The 19,689-nt window shown below is 41.0% G+C and overlaps 1 protein-coding gene across 6 annotated transcripts in view; it reads left to right on the top strand.

Moving 5' to 3' along the window:
• Positions 1-14,574, top strand: part of ABCC9 (ATP binding cassette subfamily C member 9) — a 71,923-nt gene extending 57,349 nt beyond the window's left edge. For 2 of the 6 annotated variants that reach the window (XM_053943352.1, XM_053943353.1), the window contains exons 29-39: positions 175-277; positions 2,488-2,589; positions 5,380-5,533; positions 6,474-6,604; positions 7,193-7,271; positions 9,639-9,747; positions 9,966-10,069; positions 10,800-10,933; positions 11,196-11,258; positions 12,829-13,008; positions 13,648-13,736. In XM_053943352.1, the coding sequence (XP_053799327.1) occupies positions 175-277; positions 2,488-2,589; positions 5,380-5,533; positions 6,474-6,604; positions 7,193-7,271; positions 9,639-9,747; positions 9,966-10,069; positions 10,800-10,933; positions 11,196-11,258; positions 12,829-12,966 (1,117 nt within the window). In that variant the 3' untranslated portion in view covers positions 12,967-13,008; positions 13,648-13,736. Of the gene's footprint in view, positions 1-174; positions 278-2,487; positions 2,590-5,379; positions 5,534-6,473; positions 6,605-7,192; positions 7,272-9,638; positions 9,748-9,965; positions 10,070-10,799; positions 10,934-11,195; positions 11,259-12,828; positions 13,009-13,647 lie in introns of all 6 variants that reach the window. The other 4 variants (XM_053943357.1, XM_053943358.1, XM_053943355.1 and 1 more) reach the window with 3 other exon arrangements.
• Positions 14,575-19,689: the final 5,115 nt, after the last annotated feature.

Here is a 19,689-nt window from a genome sequence, read left to right as displayed (position 1 = left end):
GCTGTGGCAGCAGATGTGCGTTCTAAGGGAAGAGATTCTAACCCAAACTTCAGCAAAAGTAAAAGAGTAAAAAGTTTTGAGCTGGGAGAAGGGAAGGCAGAACAGAGTTAATGCTTCACCCTTTTGTGTGTGAGTGTGTAATGTGTTGTAATGTAACAACTTTGGTCTTGGCAGACACGAAGCCAGATTTAAACAACGTATGCTGGAGCTGACGGACACGAACAACATTGCCTACTTATTTCTGTCAGCTGCCAACAGATGGCTGGAGGTCAGGACGGTACGTTCAGTTTTGTCCCAGCCATGGTTTTGAAACCTTGGAAGCAAACAGAGACTTTGCCTGATGCAGAGAAGATAATAACGAGTATTAATCTCACGAGGAGATTATACACACGGTTCCTTAAAATAGATCAGGATTGTTATGTTAAACCCAGAGGGTTTTTTCAACTTTCTTGGCCAGGAGTAAGAAAATACAAGTCTGCCTCATCTTCTGCTGCTGTGCTGTCTAGCGTCTGAAGGGAGTGCAAGAACAAACATTTACATAACTTCAAACAAGACTTTCTCTACTACTGTGCAGCATCCACAGACCTGCCACAGCAGGAACTGCTTTTAAGGCAGAAAGTGGCTCTTCAGTGGCTTTGTGAATTGTGCCATCCTTCTGCCAGGGCTGTTTTAGGCACACTGATCACTCAGGTCTTGAAGTAACTCTCCAGAAGCAGGGTTAATCCCACAGCTGTAAGCTAAACCCTTGCAAGTCCATACTGTTTGTAGTTTTATTGTTTGATATCATGAAAGATACCAGAAAGAAAATGACAGTAGGGCACAATGCAGCAACTGACAGTGACATAGATTCCTGGGGTTTGTGAGGGCTCTCTATGAGGGACTTTCCTGATCTGCGAGGCAAGAAGAGGCAAGCAAAGCAACTGTGATTCCCTTATTCATCTGAAACAGAAAGAGCAGTGAATAAACAGAGCAGTGGCCTGATTCTGCTGGACATAAATAGCAACAGGCATGATTAATCCTCACATCAAAGGCTGTATACTCACCTTCTTTTCTTGCTGGAGCATCAAAGTTATTCTCCATTTTTTATGATGGCAAATCTCTCCATTGTGCTCAAAGCTTTCAGCTTCTTACAGCATCCAAAATCAGCTGAAATTGCTTCCAAATCTAAGACAGATAAATAACAGAGCAACAGCCAATCCTGGAATAAGCCTGTTTATGTCTCACAGTCTTAGACTTGCTTACATGCAGAATGAATTTGGTCCAAGACTACACCTCACCTCATCAGAGCATTAGAAATAATGTGGTCTTGCCAAGGAATAGTTGATCTAGCTCTGTCTAATGTCACAGTGGTATTAAGACCACCAAAAAGTTTGTGGGATTTAATAGCAGCTGTTAAGTCCTGTCCTAGCAGATGATGGAGACTCAAGACCATTATGCTCCATAGGTGTGAGTCACAGAACCCCAGAATCACAGAATGATTTGCACTGGGAGGGACCTTAAAGCCCATCCAGTTCTGACCTCTGTCATGGGCAGGGACACCTTCCAGTAACCCAGGTTTCTCAGATCCCCATCTAGCCTGGCCTTCCAGAGATGAGGCAGCCACAGCTTCTCTGGTCAACCTGTGCCAGGGCCTCACCACCCTCACAGGGAAGGATTTCTTCCTCATAGCCAACCTAACTCCCCCCTCTGTCAGTTTGAATCCATCCCCCCCTAAAATTTGAGTCTCTATTCTGCTCATCAACACATTTTTTAGACAGATGAACTAGGCAGCCCTCATTTCAAATCTCAGAAGGAAAGATTCCTGACGCAGTATTATGAGACAGGAGGAGAAAAATGAATGGAAAATGTGATCCAAAGTAAATGTAACGCCGGCAGCAGTGGGAGAGTGGGAATACCAACTATACCCCATTAATCAGCACCTAGTCCCCATGAGATGATATGTGGCATATACTTCAAACCTGAGGTAAACATCAAGAAAATGGGTTCCAGCTCCTGCAAAGCTTCTGCCAACAAAACGTGCATGACCTGTATAAATTCAACCAAAAGCCTTCCTGGACTTTGTGAAGTCAGTGATACTTCCTTTTTTGAGGAGGCAGACCCATAGTTGACAAGACCTGAAGGAGAGTGGAGAGAGTGGAATTGATTTGTTTTAGTAGTGGGAATTAGGGGTGTCACTGTTATATCCCTCTTATGATTTTTTTTTATATGCTTATTAGATTTTTTGATCCCTGCTCTTTTTGGGGTGGATACTATGGATGTATTTGCAGCTATTACTGGCCTGTTTCATTAGTGTTCAGCAAGTTGCTTTGAGTATTTCAGCTTGGGTATCATAACCATGACCTCTTCCAAGGAAAAAGAACAAACCAAAATGAAGGGCTAGGTGTCATTATATAAATAATTCTTGGTAAAGCAGAACTGCTCCACAGGTAAAGAAATGTTCTGCTTGCTGCATTTTTTCCTTTTTTATCCCTCTGTCTCTCATTCCAGGATTATCTGGGTGCTTGTATTGTCCTGACTGCTGCTGTCACTTCCATCACCGAAGGGCCACACTCAGGGTTCGTGGGGCTGGGTCTTCTGTATGCTCTGACGGTACGTACCAGGGCCAAGTGTAAGAACTTCCAGACCAACACATTAATTTTATAATATTTTTACGTGTACACTGTCATCTCCCAGCTTTCTTAATCTTGAAAAAAAAGAATCCTACAAATAATGGACTCAAGCCAAAGCTGAGACAGTTCAGGGCAACTTGGACTTGCTTCAGGTTTTATGAACCAATTAAAAAAACACAACCATTCCCAGGCCCTGCATGCTCCCAAGTGGAGCAGGAAAATTAAAAATGCGTAAGAGAATCTGCTGTGCACTCTGTTTTGTACAACACAGTGCTGTTTCCACCTCTACATGGCAAAACCTGCCAGGAAATAAAGATTGTCATCATCTGGGTAATCTTTAACCAAAGACCAAATAAAATAATTGCTGAAGAAACAGAATTATCAGTTTTGCCCTTGGAGGGAAATTACTGAGATGCCTGAGATTATCCATGCAATTATTAATGGATTTGGGGACTGGGACCTTTATGGGCATGGTTCATCATGCCAGGTAGCAGTAGGAATGCAGAGGAGATGGGCTTAGGGATAACAAGGCTGTGGTGGTCCAGTAGCTGGTTCATTCTGCCACTGTCATTAGCAGTGAGGAGAAGGAACATTTTAGAGTACCTGGCTGCAAGAGAGGCTGAGTGTTCATCATGAGCACAGAGTGAATGACAATCACCACAGAGAGTAGAAGTATTCATGAATTACAAGAATGGGGCCAAAATATTACTGAATGAACCACGAGAGTGGGGACAAAGGCAGGATGATGATAGTGGCAGGAAGAACTTTTGAAACCATGACTGGCATGGCAAAAATCTGTCTGCTTTGAAGCACTGGTATGAGGAAAGGATAAAGGTGTGGGTCTAACCCTGAGATCTGGCTTTGCATATAAAAGCTGATGAGCCTATGGCTACAACAGAAAGTCCTCAGCAGCTGCCTTAGGGAGACCTTAGATCCCCTCTGTGCTGCTGTTGCAACAGTGTGAGAATCTGTCAACAACTGAGAATCAGTCCCAGGGCTTCAGCTTCACTCTGAAAACATTCCTGGTAATGCTGCTTCATTAGCAGAGATCTGGAAGCATCAGGATGTCTGCATCATCCTTGGCTTCTTTGTTTTTAGCCTGAGTTTGCAAACAGTTCATTGGTGGGAAATAGGCACGTGCTGAAGTCTGGCACAACAGGTGAAGAAGAGCTTTAGGCACCAAGTGGTCACCTATCTCTCTCCTGCCCCACAATAACCCTGATCAACTTTTGAAGGCAGCTGGATCATTACCTGTCTCCCCTGGCATAGTTTGGTGGTTTTTTTAATAATTACTCTTTGCAGCTGAGAGAGGGCCGATACTTGGACCTAGATGAGAGCAAACTGTTTGTACTGAGGTTGTGTTTACAGTGGACATCCCGAGCTTATTCTCTCCTCTTCTATAAACACTGCCAACTCCTTTGCACAACTGTGATGAAGCCTGATGTAATGGGCAGAGTTTTTGAGTGCCAGGCTGTGTTATGAAATCTGCTAGATCGAGGATAGCAGCCTGCCACTGCAAGCAGCAGTTCTGCATTGTTTTGCTTGTCTGCAAACTTTCCCATTTCTGTAGCTTCCTAACTCAAAAGCTGGACATCAAATAAGCAGGTATCTGAACATAAAGGAGAGAATATCCCATCAAGAGCTCTATCTTAAGGATAAAGCATGCAGCCAAGTCCTCTAAATTAACAACAATTTTTGCTGAATCTCAATGAAAATTATTTCCTGTTTGCTTCCTGCATCAGTATCAGGTTAGTGGTAAAGAAGTGAGACTGGCTGATTTATTCTTAATAAAGTCCTTATTTGGCACTCACCAGAAAAAATGGCAAAGTCTTTCTCTGAATATGTTTGTGTATAGGTGGTTTTATTTTTAGGTTTCTAAAACTTCATTCAGGTACCTAAAATATCTCAAGTTTTAAAGGTTCTTGGCAATCAACTCTTCCTAATAAGATCAGTTCTTCTTTTTTACAGAAACACCTAAATACAGACATAGGAAATAGATTTACAATTTTCAGCCGTAAATAGTAAGTCCTGCCTAGAAAAGAGTTTTTCTAAGCTACTGAGTATTGTTAGAGAACTAATAATCAACAATTATCTACTAAAAGTAATACCTTTACTGTTGATTTAACTATTGATCAAATCCTTTTCATTACAATTGAGAATAAAAACCAGGAAGGAAATATTGCTGAACTGATAATACATTTTTCCCTCATATATTTCTATGCTAAAAACTTCTCATCTTTTCCACAGAGAGAAATGTATTATCTAAATATGTGGAAATGAAACTATCATAAAATGTTTTCAATATATTTGCAAATAGTGAACTTTCTTAATCTTTAGTTGCAGTCTTTGAAAGATTAGAATATATATAATAGAAAATATTTCCAAACAGCACTTTCAATTTTGATTCTTTTCTGTGTTTGTGTGCTTAAAGAAGACACCTTTCAGTACTGATTATTAGATGCTGAAAACAAGAGATTCCCTCAATCAGTCAGACTTTAGGTACAACTTTTCCATACTTCTCTTTCAAAAAACAAGGATGAGAATACCAAGTACCAAATTGCTGTCTTAGGGCTAATTGTGTTGGAGTATGACTGGCTTCTTGCTGATTTGATGCTGTTGCACTGAGCCTTGAACTGCTGTAATGTTAAAGAGACCCACTCTGTTGAGTCAGGCCAAGGATTTTCACAAATGTATCCAACCTTTATTTCCAGATGGGTAGATGAACAGAAAGAAGGCTGAATCCTGTCCTTGTTTTCATTTTGTGATGCAGATAACCAACTACCTGAACTGGGTAGTGAGGAATCTGGCTGATCTAGAAGTGCAGATGGGTGCAGTGAAAAAAGTACACAGCTTCCTGAACATGGAGTCAGAGAACTACGAAGGCTACCTGGGTATTGCTCTTAAGCTTTTGGGAGCTTTACATGGTAATGTGAAAGAATGGTGGACTTGGTCATGCAAAATGTACACACCTCTCTGGGCAAAATCTGTTCTCACTGAGGTGTAGGAACTGCCACTGGTGTGAGTGACAAGGATAGCTAAGAGAAGCTATGAAAATATGTTGTTCATGTTAGTCAGCATGAAAAAAATATCCTATCAAATGCCAGGGAGACAGAGCAGGACTCTGTAGTACAATCAAAAATACCAGTTATAGACAAGATGAGCAAAACATCCATGTAAGTTATTTAGAAAACAAAAAAAAAAAAAGTATAAAAATTAGAACTGTCACATAGTTCAAAATCTCTGATCTTTCTAGCAGATGGGGACTAGAGATAAGGGCCACGTTGGCAAGCAGACCTCAGCAACTCTTGTCTGAGCTGCACATTGGAATTTGTGCTCCATACCCTTCAAATTGGCCTTGATTGCTATTTCAGAAGTGGTTGAAGTGCAAGAAATGGCTCATAGGTCAAGAAGCTTCCCTGGAAAGCCAAGCTCCTTAGTCCAGAGACAAAACCTGCTGTGTATTCACAAATGAGGATGAAACAAGAGCTGTGATAATGTAAACAGCTCACGCTGTATGGCAGTAACAACTTCCTTCCTCAAGATGCCCTCCCTGTGCAGGTCACTGACCCAAGGCCACGCTAACACTGCCCTGACACCGCGTTCTCCGCTCCTTTGGCTTCTCCCTCTTGCAGTGCCACAAGACACTTTAGTATCTGCCCTCTCTCCCTGTGTTTGGAGATCTGGGAGCCAAGTGCCTGCCAGGCAGTTCCCAGCTCAGTCTCCCCTTGGCAGGGAACTGGAGCTCTATTTCCCCAGTGGCTTAAAGGAAGATGCCCAGGCAGGAGAGAGGGGGAAAGGTGACTGTTGTAAAGGGTGACCCTCTAGCAGCACTCATTTCAGTTTGTTTTTCTGTAACTATTTCAGATCCCTCTCAAGTCCCCAAAGACTGGCCCCAGGAGGGGGAAATCAAGATTGAAAATTTGTGTGTTCGCTATGAAAACAACCTGAAGCCTGTTTTGAAGCATGTGAAGGCCTATATCAAGCCAGGACAAAAGGTACCATGTCCAGCAATTGCCCATCATCCTCATTCTGGTGCAGATCCTTTGTTACAGAGCTTTCCTTTCTAAAGTGGCAGAAGAACAAGATTAACAACTTGCATTGGCAGATATATGCATTTACAGTCCTCTCTGAGGTCCTGGGCACAGATCAAGAACTTACACTGATAAAAGCTTATTCTTGGCTGGGATCAATTTTTCTTCTGAGTATCCCATATCTTTCCAAGTCCATTTTCCTTGCATAAAAGTAAGTCTAAATGGCAGATAAATTAGGAGGACATAAGACTGAACTGTGTAAAAACACAAGAGTATCTCACATTTCAGCATAGAGTGCCATTGGCATCCATGTCAAAATGCTGAAATGCTTGTGGGACAAGTCCTTGTGGTGAGGGGCAGAAAAGGGGAATGTGCTCGCTGTCCTGTTTTGTGTTTTCCCTGGTGTGCCACCTGCCATTGGGAAGGACCTTTCTACTCACCAGTAGCACAATCCAGTGCAGCTTTCCCAAAAGAACTGCAGGTGTAAATAAGGAGCAAGTAGGTGAGTACGTGAGTACTCTGTGAGTAAGCGATATCCTCCATGTTTTGCAGGTTGGGATCTGTGGTCGCACTGGCAGCGGCAAGTCCTCCCTGTCCTTGGCATTCTTCAGAATGGTGGATATTTTTGATGGTCAGTTTCTCCAGAATATGTTGTCACTCCTCAACTGCTCCCCCCTTATTTCCTCAGAAGAGGGGAGGAGCCTTTTTGATAGTTTATAACCATGTTATCTGGCTCAGAAGACATTTGATTAGAAGTGTTATGCCTAATCCTTCAAAGTACAAAGTGCCCTATTGTGAATAGCACTTGGTTCTCCCGGGACATGTTGTGCACAGATTATATTTCTAATTTTTTTTTTAAATTTTGCATATGGTCTGACAAAACAATATGCAATTTTTGAGGCAGGACAAAAAATGTAAGTCTCTGGAGTGTCTAAATGTTTCCCTAAAGAATAACTGCCTCAACTTATTATAGCTGTCAAAATATTAGCAGAATATAAACTAGAACTCAACAAGTCCATTCCCTTGATTTTTTTTATTTTATTGTGCTTTCCCACAACTGCAGCATAATCGGACTCAAGGGTTGGAAATATGTTGCTATGTTGTCACTCCTGCAGCATTTAACTCTGCCAGCTGATTGGCACAAACTGCTTTTCAGCATTTATAATACAGATACATGTGTGCTATTGAGGGAATATAGAAAACCACCAGAAAGTAATCTTTTTGTTTCAAAAATTTGCACATCTGTCATTTAGTCATTGTGCATGGAATGCTTCCCAGGGAAAGCCCAGTAGGATGGGGAGTATAAGTGAATCTGATGCAGCTAATATTTGCTTTTGTTGTGGTTCTGGGCCTATATGTGTCTATGGTCACAGGCTTCTGATTCATGACTATGATTCCTGGATATATAAATATTGCAAAGAAATAATAACCATGCTTATGGCCAGCTTGAAGTTTCCTTCTACTTAAATCTTCTTTCTGTATATTTTTTTGTCTGCTTCTCCTGTGTCCCTGATTTTTCCAATGGGAACATCTAAGCCTTTTCTAATCAAGCTCTGTTTATCCTTTGTGCACATCCCTGTCCCTGCTGGACCCATATTTGGCCTCCATGCTGGTCCACTTCTGGTTGGGGTCCTGACTCTAATAAAAGTTACATAATAATATTTCGAGTCACTTTACTAGAGCCAAAATTTCATTCATGCTGTTCCTTAGGTCCTTGTTATCTCCTTAAATTTCTATCTGTCCCATTTTATTTCCCTACTTTTACTTTGCTCTTTAGTGTTTCCCTTCTCTTGCCCTATGTTCAAATAACCTCTAATTTCTCTTGTGTCTTGCTTGACCACCCCTCAATCCTTTCCCAGTTTCCCACCTCCTCTCAAATTTACTTTTTCCCTTAGCTCCTTTCATCTTCTCTTTTCCTTGAGCACCCTGGCTTCTATCAAGTATGCATTTCCCTATTCCCCAGGCATACCATATTAATTTTCCCCTCCTTATTCTACCTCATCTTCTGCTAACACACTCTAATGTCCTTGTTTGTGAAGAAAAGGAATTGCTTAAGTTTATGCAACCACCAATGTCTCAAGCAGAAGTCCTATAACCTGATTTGGATTCTCTTGAAGTATGAAAATAATTGGACTTTGCACCTTACAGAGAAAATATTGATTCTTCTGGCCATATAGTAAAAGCATAAAACTACAATCATTAAGTAGTCCATCTAGGGGGCAATGAAATTTTCCACTGGAACAGGGTCACAGAGAACAACCTACAAAATGCAGTATCATGACAATGGGAATGACAGAAGGGACACACATACAAAGCTCTGAATATCCATGCACCTGCCAGTTCACAGTTATGTCCTCACTGTTGGGAGAGAGAACTGATTAAATGAATGTTAGGTACATCCCAGGGAGGAGTGCAGCTGCTTAGTGAAGCAATCCACATGAGAACTGCAGAAGTGCCTGATGGAAATAGCCTTTACCATATTCTCATTCAGTTTGCCTTAGCCCATCCCTTCCCCATCACCTCCAACCCCCCATATACACGCATATATTGTGCAAAAGAAATTGTGCTCCTTCTCAAAGGAAATATCTTCAGCAACTGTTGAATTTAAGGGGAACAAAGAAAGGCACAGCAACATAAGTTGCTCTTGTTCTTGCTCTGTTTGGCTGTAATTAACCCATAATAAATTATCCTTCTGGTGCTATCATTAGTCACACAGAAGGGAAGACATGTAATTTCCCTTAAGGGAGGGTGGAGGGAAGAAAAAGGAAAAGAGCAAGGCAGCAGTGTCACTAATAAACTGGGACATCTCTGGTTTGTGTTATTAGATACATTCACCTTCCCCATGTGTCTGACAGTGCTGAGAGCTCACGGAGACAGTGTCTCATCATCTAGAGACCAGCCCAGAGGGGCTGTTCCACCTTTCCACCTGCTACCTGTGGGTCATGTGCTTTGTGCTTTGTGCAATTCCCTCAGGTGTTCTGTGTGTTGTTTGACACAGGGAGGATAGTGATTGACGGGATAGACATCAGCAAACTGCCTCTGCACACGCTCCGGTCCCGGCTCTCCATCATTCTCCAGGACCCAATCCTGTTCAGTGGCTCCATCCGGTAGGTGTATGCCATCAGGGGGTGGCAGGCAGCATTGCACAGCCTGCCTGTCATGGGAGCTGGAGGACAGGAGAGGATGGAAAAGGCAAGGAACCTTCCTAGCTCAGTCCAGTCCATCTGCACAGCCTTTCGAGCGACACAGAATGCCAAGGTGTTCATTTGCAAAAAGCCTGAAAGTAATTGCAGTAACAAGACTCCTGCTATGGTTTTCTTTGCAGCTTTAATTTGGATCCCGAACGCAAGTGCACTGATGACAGACTCTGGGAAGCTCTGGAGATTGCTCAGTTGAAGAACATGGTCAAGTCATTGCCAGGAGGCCTTGGTATGTCTGAACCAATTTCTGGATCATGGGCCAATAATGGAATCATGCATGCACACAGATAAACAGATCTATCCCATCTGACATTCCGTATCATCATGTAGGAGTGACAGGTACATAAAGAAAATTCTCTCTTCATAGTAGAGAGAATATTCTTATTAAAAAGCTGAGCAATAGTCTGGTTTCCCATGCACTGTGGAAAAATCCTGCAACACCTCAGCATCATGGTGTGATTGTTGAGGCTGTCCTGTGCAGGTCCAGGAATTGGATTTTGGTGGTCCTGTGGGCTCCTTCCAACTCAGGATATTCTATGATTCTGTGATCACAGTGGGATAATTAGTAAGGAGAAAAAAGAGCAATTTTACCTCCTTTAGCAAAATCTGGCTCTGCAAGCAGAGCTGTAAACACTGACAGAACACTTTTCTTACCATTTCAGATCAGTTTCATGAAGGAAACTCACATATTTATTGCCATATCAAGTATATTTCGTATTACTAAGATATTATTATCCTGCAACCTACCAGATTTTCTAACAATTTGTGCCAACTGTTTATTTTATTTCCCAAGAGGCTGTGCTCATTTTTCTTGGTATCCCTCCATCTCACTGGTCAGTCAAGGTTACGGTTATTGGCTTTTATGGGGATTTTGCTTGGCCCTGGAATAGTGCACAAGCAGAGCTCTCAGGGGCAGCATTTCAGGGGTGCAATGTTCACAGGAACTGGTTTTGTTACAGATGCCATGGTCACAGAAGGAGGGGAAAACTTCAGCGTGGGGCAAAGGCAGCTCTTCTGTCTGGCTCGAGCCTTTGTCCGCAAGAGCAGCATCCTCATCATGGATGAAGCCACAGCATCTATTGACATGGCCACAGTGAGTACAGCAATTAACTAATTAGGGATCTACCAGGAGAAAGACATCTTCCCTAAGTGTCAGCCATGAAGTGTGAGATCTCTGTAGCAGAAAAAGCAGGCAGTGTTTTTGTTTCTCTCAGGATAAAATACTTTAGAGAACCCCTGCTTTCATATGTGTGACATTTCCCTGCTGGGAAGAGATAGTGTGGAATATGCTTGAAAACATGTGACTTAGAATGTAACAGGATGAAGTAACTGGAGTGAGCCTTTTCCTCTGACAGGAAAACATCTTGCAGAAGGTTGTGATGACTGCCTTCGCTGACCGCACGGTTGTAACAATAGCAGTAAGTATTAAGCCAGAAAATGCTCTTTTTACCTCATTCCTCAGGCAGTTAACCTTGCCCTTCATCAGTTAAACACCACTACATAAAACTAAAAGCATCACAAAATAGAACTAAACCACGAGGCACGAATATTTCCATGATACCAGAACAAGTCAGACACCTATTGTCAACCTGAAATTTTGCAGTAAATGCTGTCTTGCTATCAAATTAAAACACTTGGATCTGAACAAAGACTTTACAGGGAACTTCAGCATCTGCATTGTCTCAACAAAATTTGAAGTGATTCTCACTAAAAGATTGAAACCAAATGCATGGTTTGAACCATTACTGAAAGTTGCATCAAAATCTAGGTTTGAGTTTTGCTTCTGAAGGCTATGTATGTATAGTGCCTACAAACACAGCACAAATTTGAGTTGAGATTTCATAATATTCTTGCTGTGGTTTCTCAGGCTGGGTTATCTTTTCTCTCTTTTGGAATAAAAAGCTGGGTTTACATAAAAAGTTTTAAAAACTGGAATTTATGCCTAAAGAGGCTACCAGAAGCTAGACATTGTTAAAGAATAAGATAGATATTTATTAAAAAGGCCTTCAAAGGATACACCTTAGGCAGTACAAGAGCCTGGCCATGGCTGCACCCAAGATGGATGATGGGTCACACATTTTCACACTTTTATAAATTTTGGTCCATTTATATATTTGGGTTAATTGTCCAATTACAGCTTCAGGTTATGAAGTCCCATCCTCCCAGATTGCTCTCCTCAATTTGCTGCTTTTTATACTTTTGGGGCCTGAAGCTGCAATGGTACCTGTGGTTCTCAGGCTGGGAAATGATTGTTTTGTCAAACTAAAGTGTGAAGAGAACTTGCTAACACTTTATATGAAGTTCAGACTTACACACTAAAGCAGTACAGAATCTGGAACATATGAAAGCTAAAACTTAAGGCATCAGAATCAATGGGAATTACCCCCCAAAATAATAGCTTTTCAGCTAGGGGTTTATGATGTTCTTTCCCATTTTCCTGCCACTTCTAGTGCCCAAAAAGTGTGTTCCATATATCCATGCATTTCCATACATATACATGCTCAGACATGTGGTGGATACCATGAAGAATATTTCCACTTGTGACAGCAGCATTAGTCAATAAACACAGGTTTTCTCCACGAGATAAATATGTGTTTCAACAGCTGTTTCATTTGCCTTGTCTGGAATCCAGTCTTGTGGTTAGAGATTATAGTCAGGCCTCCTGGACTCTGGTTTCAAGCCTGTCATAAAGTAATTTGTGTCAGGCAAGCCACTTAACCCAGCTCATTTACAATGTGCTCCAAGGTTCTTGGCTGTGTAAATGCTGAAGATTCTGGTGGTGAGATTGTTGTCCATTAGTTCTATGCTTATTGTCCTTCTGGCTGGAATCTCACTTTTCTTTGGCTTTGCCTTTCCAAAGTCAGTGTCTCAAGTGAAACAGCACACATTAATATTTAGCTTTCCTAATGGAGTTGGCTTCATTCCTTCCTCTCCTCATTCACAGCTGATCCTTCCTTCACCCACCTATTTTTCTGTTCTTTTTTCCAGCATCGTGTGTCTCACATCTTGGACGCCAGTATTGTCCTAGTCCTTTCTGAGGGCTTTCTAGTTGAATGTGACACTGCTTCAAACTTACTCCTCAAAGAGGACGGCCTGTTCACCACTTTGGTGAAGACTCACAAGTAGACTCTCTCAGTCCACACTGTTCACAGGACTTCTGGCTCTTTGGTAGTTATTTTTACCTCTTTAGTTTCCTTTCATTCTGCTTCCTTTCTACTGCACAGCTTCTGAGAGAACAGTGCAAGAAGGTGTTTCTTGTGTGGTTCCTGGGTTTGTTTAATTTCATGACTATTTATGCAGATCAGACAGGCAGCTGACACTGAAACTACCATGTCAAGGGAAACCTGTAGCCTATGGGATTAAACTGTTGTCTGGAGCACACTCAAATTAGATCTCAGAGGGATTTACAGCAGGGAATAACCCAGGAGTGCCCTGAGATTGATGGAGAGCAGACTGCTGGGGTGCAGAGAACAAGGAGCAGAGCAGGATGCCAAGCCACCTGGCAGTGCAGGGATGCTTCTCATCCCTATTTCCCACGGGAGAAGATGTGTTTCAGTAGGACCGTAGGATTTATTCCACCAGTTGTGTTGTCCATAATGGCAAAAAGCAAAGTTCATGCTTAAGTATTTTCAGGCTTGGTGGCCGAGGCTGTAAAGTAATTGAAGATCTCTTCAGGTTAAAGTACAAGGATCTATTCCAACTATTGCTGTAAACAAGGACAGGCTTTCCCCAATGGGGTTTGCCTTGCATGAGGCCCATTAGTGACAATTGTCCAAATGAAAACCTGTTTGCTTTCCTTTGTGGCAGCACCGGGTTCACACCATCCTCACTGCAGACCTGGTCATCGTCATGAAGCGAGGGAACATTCTGGAATATGATACTCCTGAGAACCTGCTTTCCCAGGAGGATGGCATCTTCGCTTCCTTTGTCCGGGCTGACATGTGAACAGGCACACAATACATTCTAACAACTTATTTTTAAATGATGAAATACAAATATTTTCTACTCAGTGTAACACCACTTTTATCTTTTTTGTTTGGTTTTGTTTTTTAGAGCTTCTTTCTTCACACTTCCATCTTCCAAAATAATAAAGCCTATTGCAATACATGTATGCCTTGAAGCAATAAAAATGTCACTTTATTCAAAACTATTAAACTTCTCACACACACACACATGCACACATGGAGGGAGAAGTTTTTACTTCCTGAGAATTTGGCATTTTCCTTAGACTTTTTATTGACTTTATTTTTGTTTAAAGAGAGAAAAAGAATACACTGATCTTATAAACTGCATATGTTATGCTGGAATCAGAAATCAAATCGTGCAGTTTGTCAAGGAAGCAAGAGGTTCCCCAGATGCATTCTGTCCCCAGAGGGAAAAATTAGGAAAAACATCCAAGCCCATAACATTTGGGGCAATCTGCTGCATTCCGAAGGCATAAACTTTGCTCTCCAAGTTGTAGCAGGGGGGCAGTGAATGAGAGAAAGGAATTTCATCAGGAATAAGGACATTCTTTCTGTCCTTCACTTTAGTAAGCACACTTCAGTCATGACAGAACTATTTTCACTGCAACAATGGTTTATTCCTACAGTCAGTTCCTACATCCATATTCATTCTTCCAACTTTCACTAAAGATTCAAATCATCCTATGATTATGCATGCTTTGATAGGCTTACAGAGGAATTTTGTACAGTATCTCAAGACTTTGTATTAAAATTCATATGAATTTATAAACTTGATATTAGCCAGTCCTTTAATCATGTCTACTAAAATAGTCTGCTTAAAATTGCATGTAATTAGCCAACCACTAATTATTTTATATGTCTTTAGTCCTTCAAGTTCTATTTGGGGACAACCTTTATTTTCCTTTACATATTTGTGGCCTACCTCTAAATCAGATCTAGTGCAAGAAGGTGTGATTTTCAAATTATTGCTACATCCTCAAGAATGTAGATGAAGTTAGACACATATTTACATCAGGTAGCTTTGCAAAGGTTGCCTGCACCTGACTTTCACACATAGTTTGATCCTGACCCATGGGCAGTAAACACCCAGAAGGAGTTTCACAGGCGTATTTTCAAAGGTACATCTTGAGAGATCAGCTTCACTGGTAATATTCAAGGTGATTCTTATTCACCTGCTGCTACAACATGTAGGAAGACCACTAAGTGCACTTAAGTCTATTTTTAGTGCATTAAAATAACATAAGGTGCAGCATTTATCTCCCTGCCTCCCCTCCACCCCTCCAAAAAAAGCAATAATTTTGGAGAAGTTGTAGGACTTGAAATTTGGCTTACATTTAGTCTCACAGTGTAAAAAATGATACAGTGGTTTATCTTTTTAAATTGATTTTTGGAAGTTTTTTTTTCTCTGAATTATTGAAAATAAAAGCTGTGTGACACAACTAAACAAAAGAACTCAGCCTTGAACATTTTATGAGAGGAAGTACTTCTGTGACTTCCCTGTCTACTGCTGTGAAAGCATTTTTGTTCTTTTCTGGATTAATTCCCCATGGTGATCTTTGTCATTCAACTAAAATATATTTTTAAAAAGCTGATGCCTGCAGCAATCCAAATTTCATGGCCAAAAGGCCAAAATTATTCTTGATTTAATTTAATTGTCTTCAGCAAAAAGATAATTGGATTCCCTGCTGTCAGACTGGGTATAAAGATGAAGCACAAAAAGTTTTGTTGATCTGTGTGTCTTTGGTAACAATGCAATCTTGATTTATTTTAAGTGGTGCCAGCCAGTTCAATGAGATCCCTGTTCCCACTGCATTAAAGGGTTGCCATGGGCCTGGGACTATGTCTTATAATACTTAAGAGGGGCCAATAATTAGCACCTCTTTTCTCTTAGGTTTGTCCCAGAGCCATTACAGGTGTGAGAAGCACTTTTTTTGCTCACCCCCGGCTTTAGAAGTGAACTCTGCTGTTTGAAAAGAGAATATGTGAGAAAATGAACACATGATGGGGTGAGAGAACTTCATCGTGCTCCATTTGTTTGGAGGGAGGAGTGCAAGAATATTGGCCCCAGTGTTAGATTCACCAGGGCTGAAGCATTGGGTGACAGCATGTCCCACTGCTGCCCAGCAGGTTTAAAAGCACAATCCCATTTCTAAAGCATTAATCCTATTCAACACACACAAATCTTACAAGATATCGAACATAAACCACCTGCTGCAGACACAGGAGATCTCCTCCCATTATAGCTGCTGTCCACATGATGGTACAGACTCCCCAAGGGCTTAGGCTGAATTTTTGTGTTTTCCTCTAAAGAAGGAGGGTGGTGCCAGTGGTTGCACAGCTGTTTTGTTACTGAAAAGGGTGCAGAAGGGACTAAATCTTTGAAACAAATTTTTGATTTCATGTAAAGGTCTGAAGTGTGTTCTGTTTGGGAGCAGTTCCCTAAGGTTGTCACGTGCACAGTAAAGGAAACGTCAGCCTGGAGACTGTTTCTTTGATTCTTGTTACACTGCCTCTTCTGCTGTGTGAAAAACGCCAATCACTTGGTTTTTAAAATTTTTAAAGTTTAATAATAATAAAATGGTTATAAAAATAGTAATACAATTAGAGCAATAAAAATTTAGAGTTAGGACAATTACAAGACAATAAAAAGCAAAGAATTACGGACATCCGGATGCTCTCGGGCACTTAAGCCACGACAAGCATGCCTTGTGAACAAAGGAATCACCTTAAAAGCAATAGCCTGTTGCATATACAAAACACTTCATGATTATGCATATATTTTATTTAAAACAAGAAATTCGTCTGGTACTTGTCAAAAAGTTTCTGTTAATTCCCAGGCGCCTTTGAGTCTAAGTCAGGCTTGAAGAAGTTAGTTTCTGTTGATAAGGAAAGCCATAAATTCCTCTCCTCTGGAAAATTTAGGGGTTTCTGTAATTGTTATCCTTGTGCGAAGAATTCCTTGATTATCTCATCTCTTTCTTGAGATAGTTAAAAAGTATCTTACATAGTATAGTTTCTATTTTAACATTGTGTTATAACCTAAAAATACATTCAACACACTACTTGAGAGAATTAATACAGCATAACTTTCCAACATTACACATATAATATTCATTGTAACTACTGCATAAAGCCAATCATAAAATATGCATTTTTCACATGCTGGTAAATCCTTCTTCTCTGCCACAGCCTCCTTGCTCTTTTTTCTTCACCATCTCCTTGTGTCATAGACCTTTAAGGCTCCTGCTTTTATCTCTGGATGCTCCTTATTCTGCCTATGCCCTCCCACTCTTTCCTAGGTGAGCTCCATGCCCTTTGCCCCATTTTTTCTCTCACACAGCTCTGCACTCACTCTCCTTTCCCCCTTCCTTCCTGTCTTTCTGTCATAACACCCCTGCTCTTCAGGGGAACACTTACTCTAGTGACATCATGTTTGGGGGTTGGTTTGTTTTTCTAAGCATTAAACTAAGCTATCTTTCAGTATTGTGATATTGTGCTTCAGAACTATGAACTTCTTCCTTTTGCAAAGGAGCTTTGAATGTGAGCACTGGTTATGTGTAAATTTAACTATGGACAGGGGAAAGACATCTGTGATAGATTCTAAATAATATTTCTCATTCCATCTGCATTATTTTTCTGTTAACTGTTCCTCGGAGAGAAACAGCAAAGCTGTTGCCAATCATAGAATCACAGAATGGTTTGCGTTGGGAGGAACCTTAAAGCTTCTCTTGATCCACCCCATGCAATGGGCAGGGACACCTTCCACTATCCCAGGTCGCTCTGAGCCCCATCCAGCCTGGCCTTGGACACTGCCAGGGATGGGGCAGCCACAGCTGCTCTGGGCAACCTGTGCCAGGGCCTCTCCACCCTTACAGGGAAGAATTTCTTTCCAATATCCAATATAAACCTACGCTCTTCCAATTTGAAGCCATTCCCCCTCCTCCTACCACCGCACTCCCTCACAGAGTCCCTTCCCATCTTTCCTGCAGGTCCCCTTTAAGTACAGGAATTGGTTGTGCAACTGCTTGTGGAGCCACAACAGTGTTTCTTAACCTTTGGCTTACAACCCATGGTTATCTTTCCCACTCCTTGAGCCAGGTCTAAGGTCTAAGGGCTGGCTCTGCTCCCTTCCTGTATGTGGCCTTTCATCAAACTCATCACAGCTCATAACAGCTCATCCCTGCTTCTTCTGAACTAGAAATATCCCATAAAACCTCTACTCAGCCCAAACTTAATCGTGCTAGCAAACACTGGAACTTCCCCTGAGCAGTTTGGGATAGCTCTGTTAAGCCAGGGGCATAAGCAAGGCAAAGTCTGCAGGGAGAGATCTCTGCTTTGTTAGGCCAAGTGATATGTACAAGAGGTATCTCAAGTGTTTATAAGTTCCAGTCTCACTGCAGACCTGAAAAGGCTCTTTATTTGCAGGAGTGTGCCTGCTTTTCCCAACTGTATCATGCAGCTGAAAGAATATATTCTCCAACACTTCTCAAGCACTTGGACAAGCCTCTCTTAGGTTTGTTATAGCAGAACAGCTCTGCTATAAATTCATACACCTCCATGGAACTCAGTACCAACAGGAACATAGCCCAAAGTTTGCATCTCATTATATATAAAATCTCTGCAAAAAGCAATAATATTGAATTGTGTTTTCTTAAAATAGAAATATAATTTCAACTGTGGTCAAGTACTAAAAACTCCTTGTACAATAAGTTGTTTCATTTAATTGATTGTGTTCTTTTTGCTTCGCAAAGCAATGGACTGTTGTGCTTTATAGTGTAAAAATGTCAATAGATTCAAAGGCAATTTTGTTAATGCATAATGAAAAGCTGAAGGAAACCTCACACAAACATTTTACATAAATGCTTGTAGGTATTTTATTTAAAAAAAAAAAAAAAGAGATATAACACACTTGAATCAACAGCTACCTTTATAAAAAAAGCTGTGGACAGGGGCCATGTCTTCATTATCATGTTTCCGTTATCTAGAGTCAGAAGTTGGAGTATGTTCCCATTGGAAGCACTGTAACCCCGTGTCCCCACTGTGATATTGCTAGTCAAAATCAACTCTAAAATATCCACTAAAACTACAGTGCCACTTGTAAAAACCTCTCTGGAGTAATGATTTTCCCACTAAATGTGATTAAGAGCAAAAATTAACTCAGCATATTTGTATCCTCAAGTAGCATCTTTTGACAGCCTAATTTAAAATCAGAATATGTTATGTAAATTCTCTGATATGAATTCCATGGTGGCATGTGAAGAACTCCTCAGTTTCTTTGGAAACTAAATCCTTTCAGAAGCAAAACTAAAGAGACTACTAAGAAAAGTCTGAAAACAAAACTGTAAATCAAATTATTCGTTGCCATGCAAACATCCCAATCGTTTCCACATTGGTTTTTTACTGTTCTGTTTTTTCTCCACTAGAATTGACCTCTGTGCAGAACTGTGGGGAAAGACTATCAGGTATTCAGATGATGAAAAAAACTGTCATGAGGCAGAGGTTCGCTGACTCGTACAAATTAGCAACTTGCTGATGCTGTTTTGTTTTGGCAGCACAGCTTAAAGTGTTGGCTTGAATGAAGCCAAGAAGCTTCCAAGTGTAATCTGTCAAGAGGAGAGATTTTTAGAAAATCTATTTACTACAATTACTATTAACTATTCACTGTTGATAGCATTTGTCTGCTGCTAGATACTACCCATGGAAACAGAGCAGACATTCCTGGCAGGGGCTGCTCATTTCTCTAATATAATAAACCACATTCTGAACACTATAACTAAGCAGTTATTTAAAATATATTTTAATTGGTTTCTACTAGGTGTAATTGTCATTCATCACATGAAAGATGCCTCCTTTCATTTTCATGGAACACAGGGATTTTCATCTC

This window comes from Vidua chalybeata, chromosome 5, assembly GCF_026979565.1.
Source record: "Vidua chalybeata isolate OUT-0048 chromosome 5, bVidCha1 merged haplotype, whole genome shotgun sequence".
In the NCBI taxonomy this organism is placed as follows: Eukaryota; Metazoa; Chordata; class Aves; order Passeriformes; family Viduidae; genus Vidua; species Vidua chalybeata.
The sequence above is the reverse complement of the archived record's forward strand: the minus strand, read 5'-3'. Positions and strand labels throughout refer to the sequence as shown.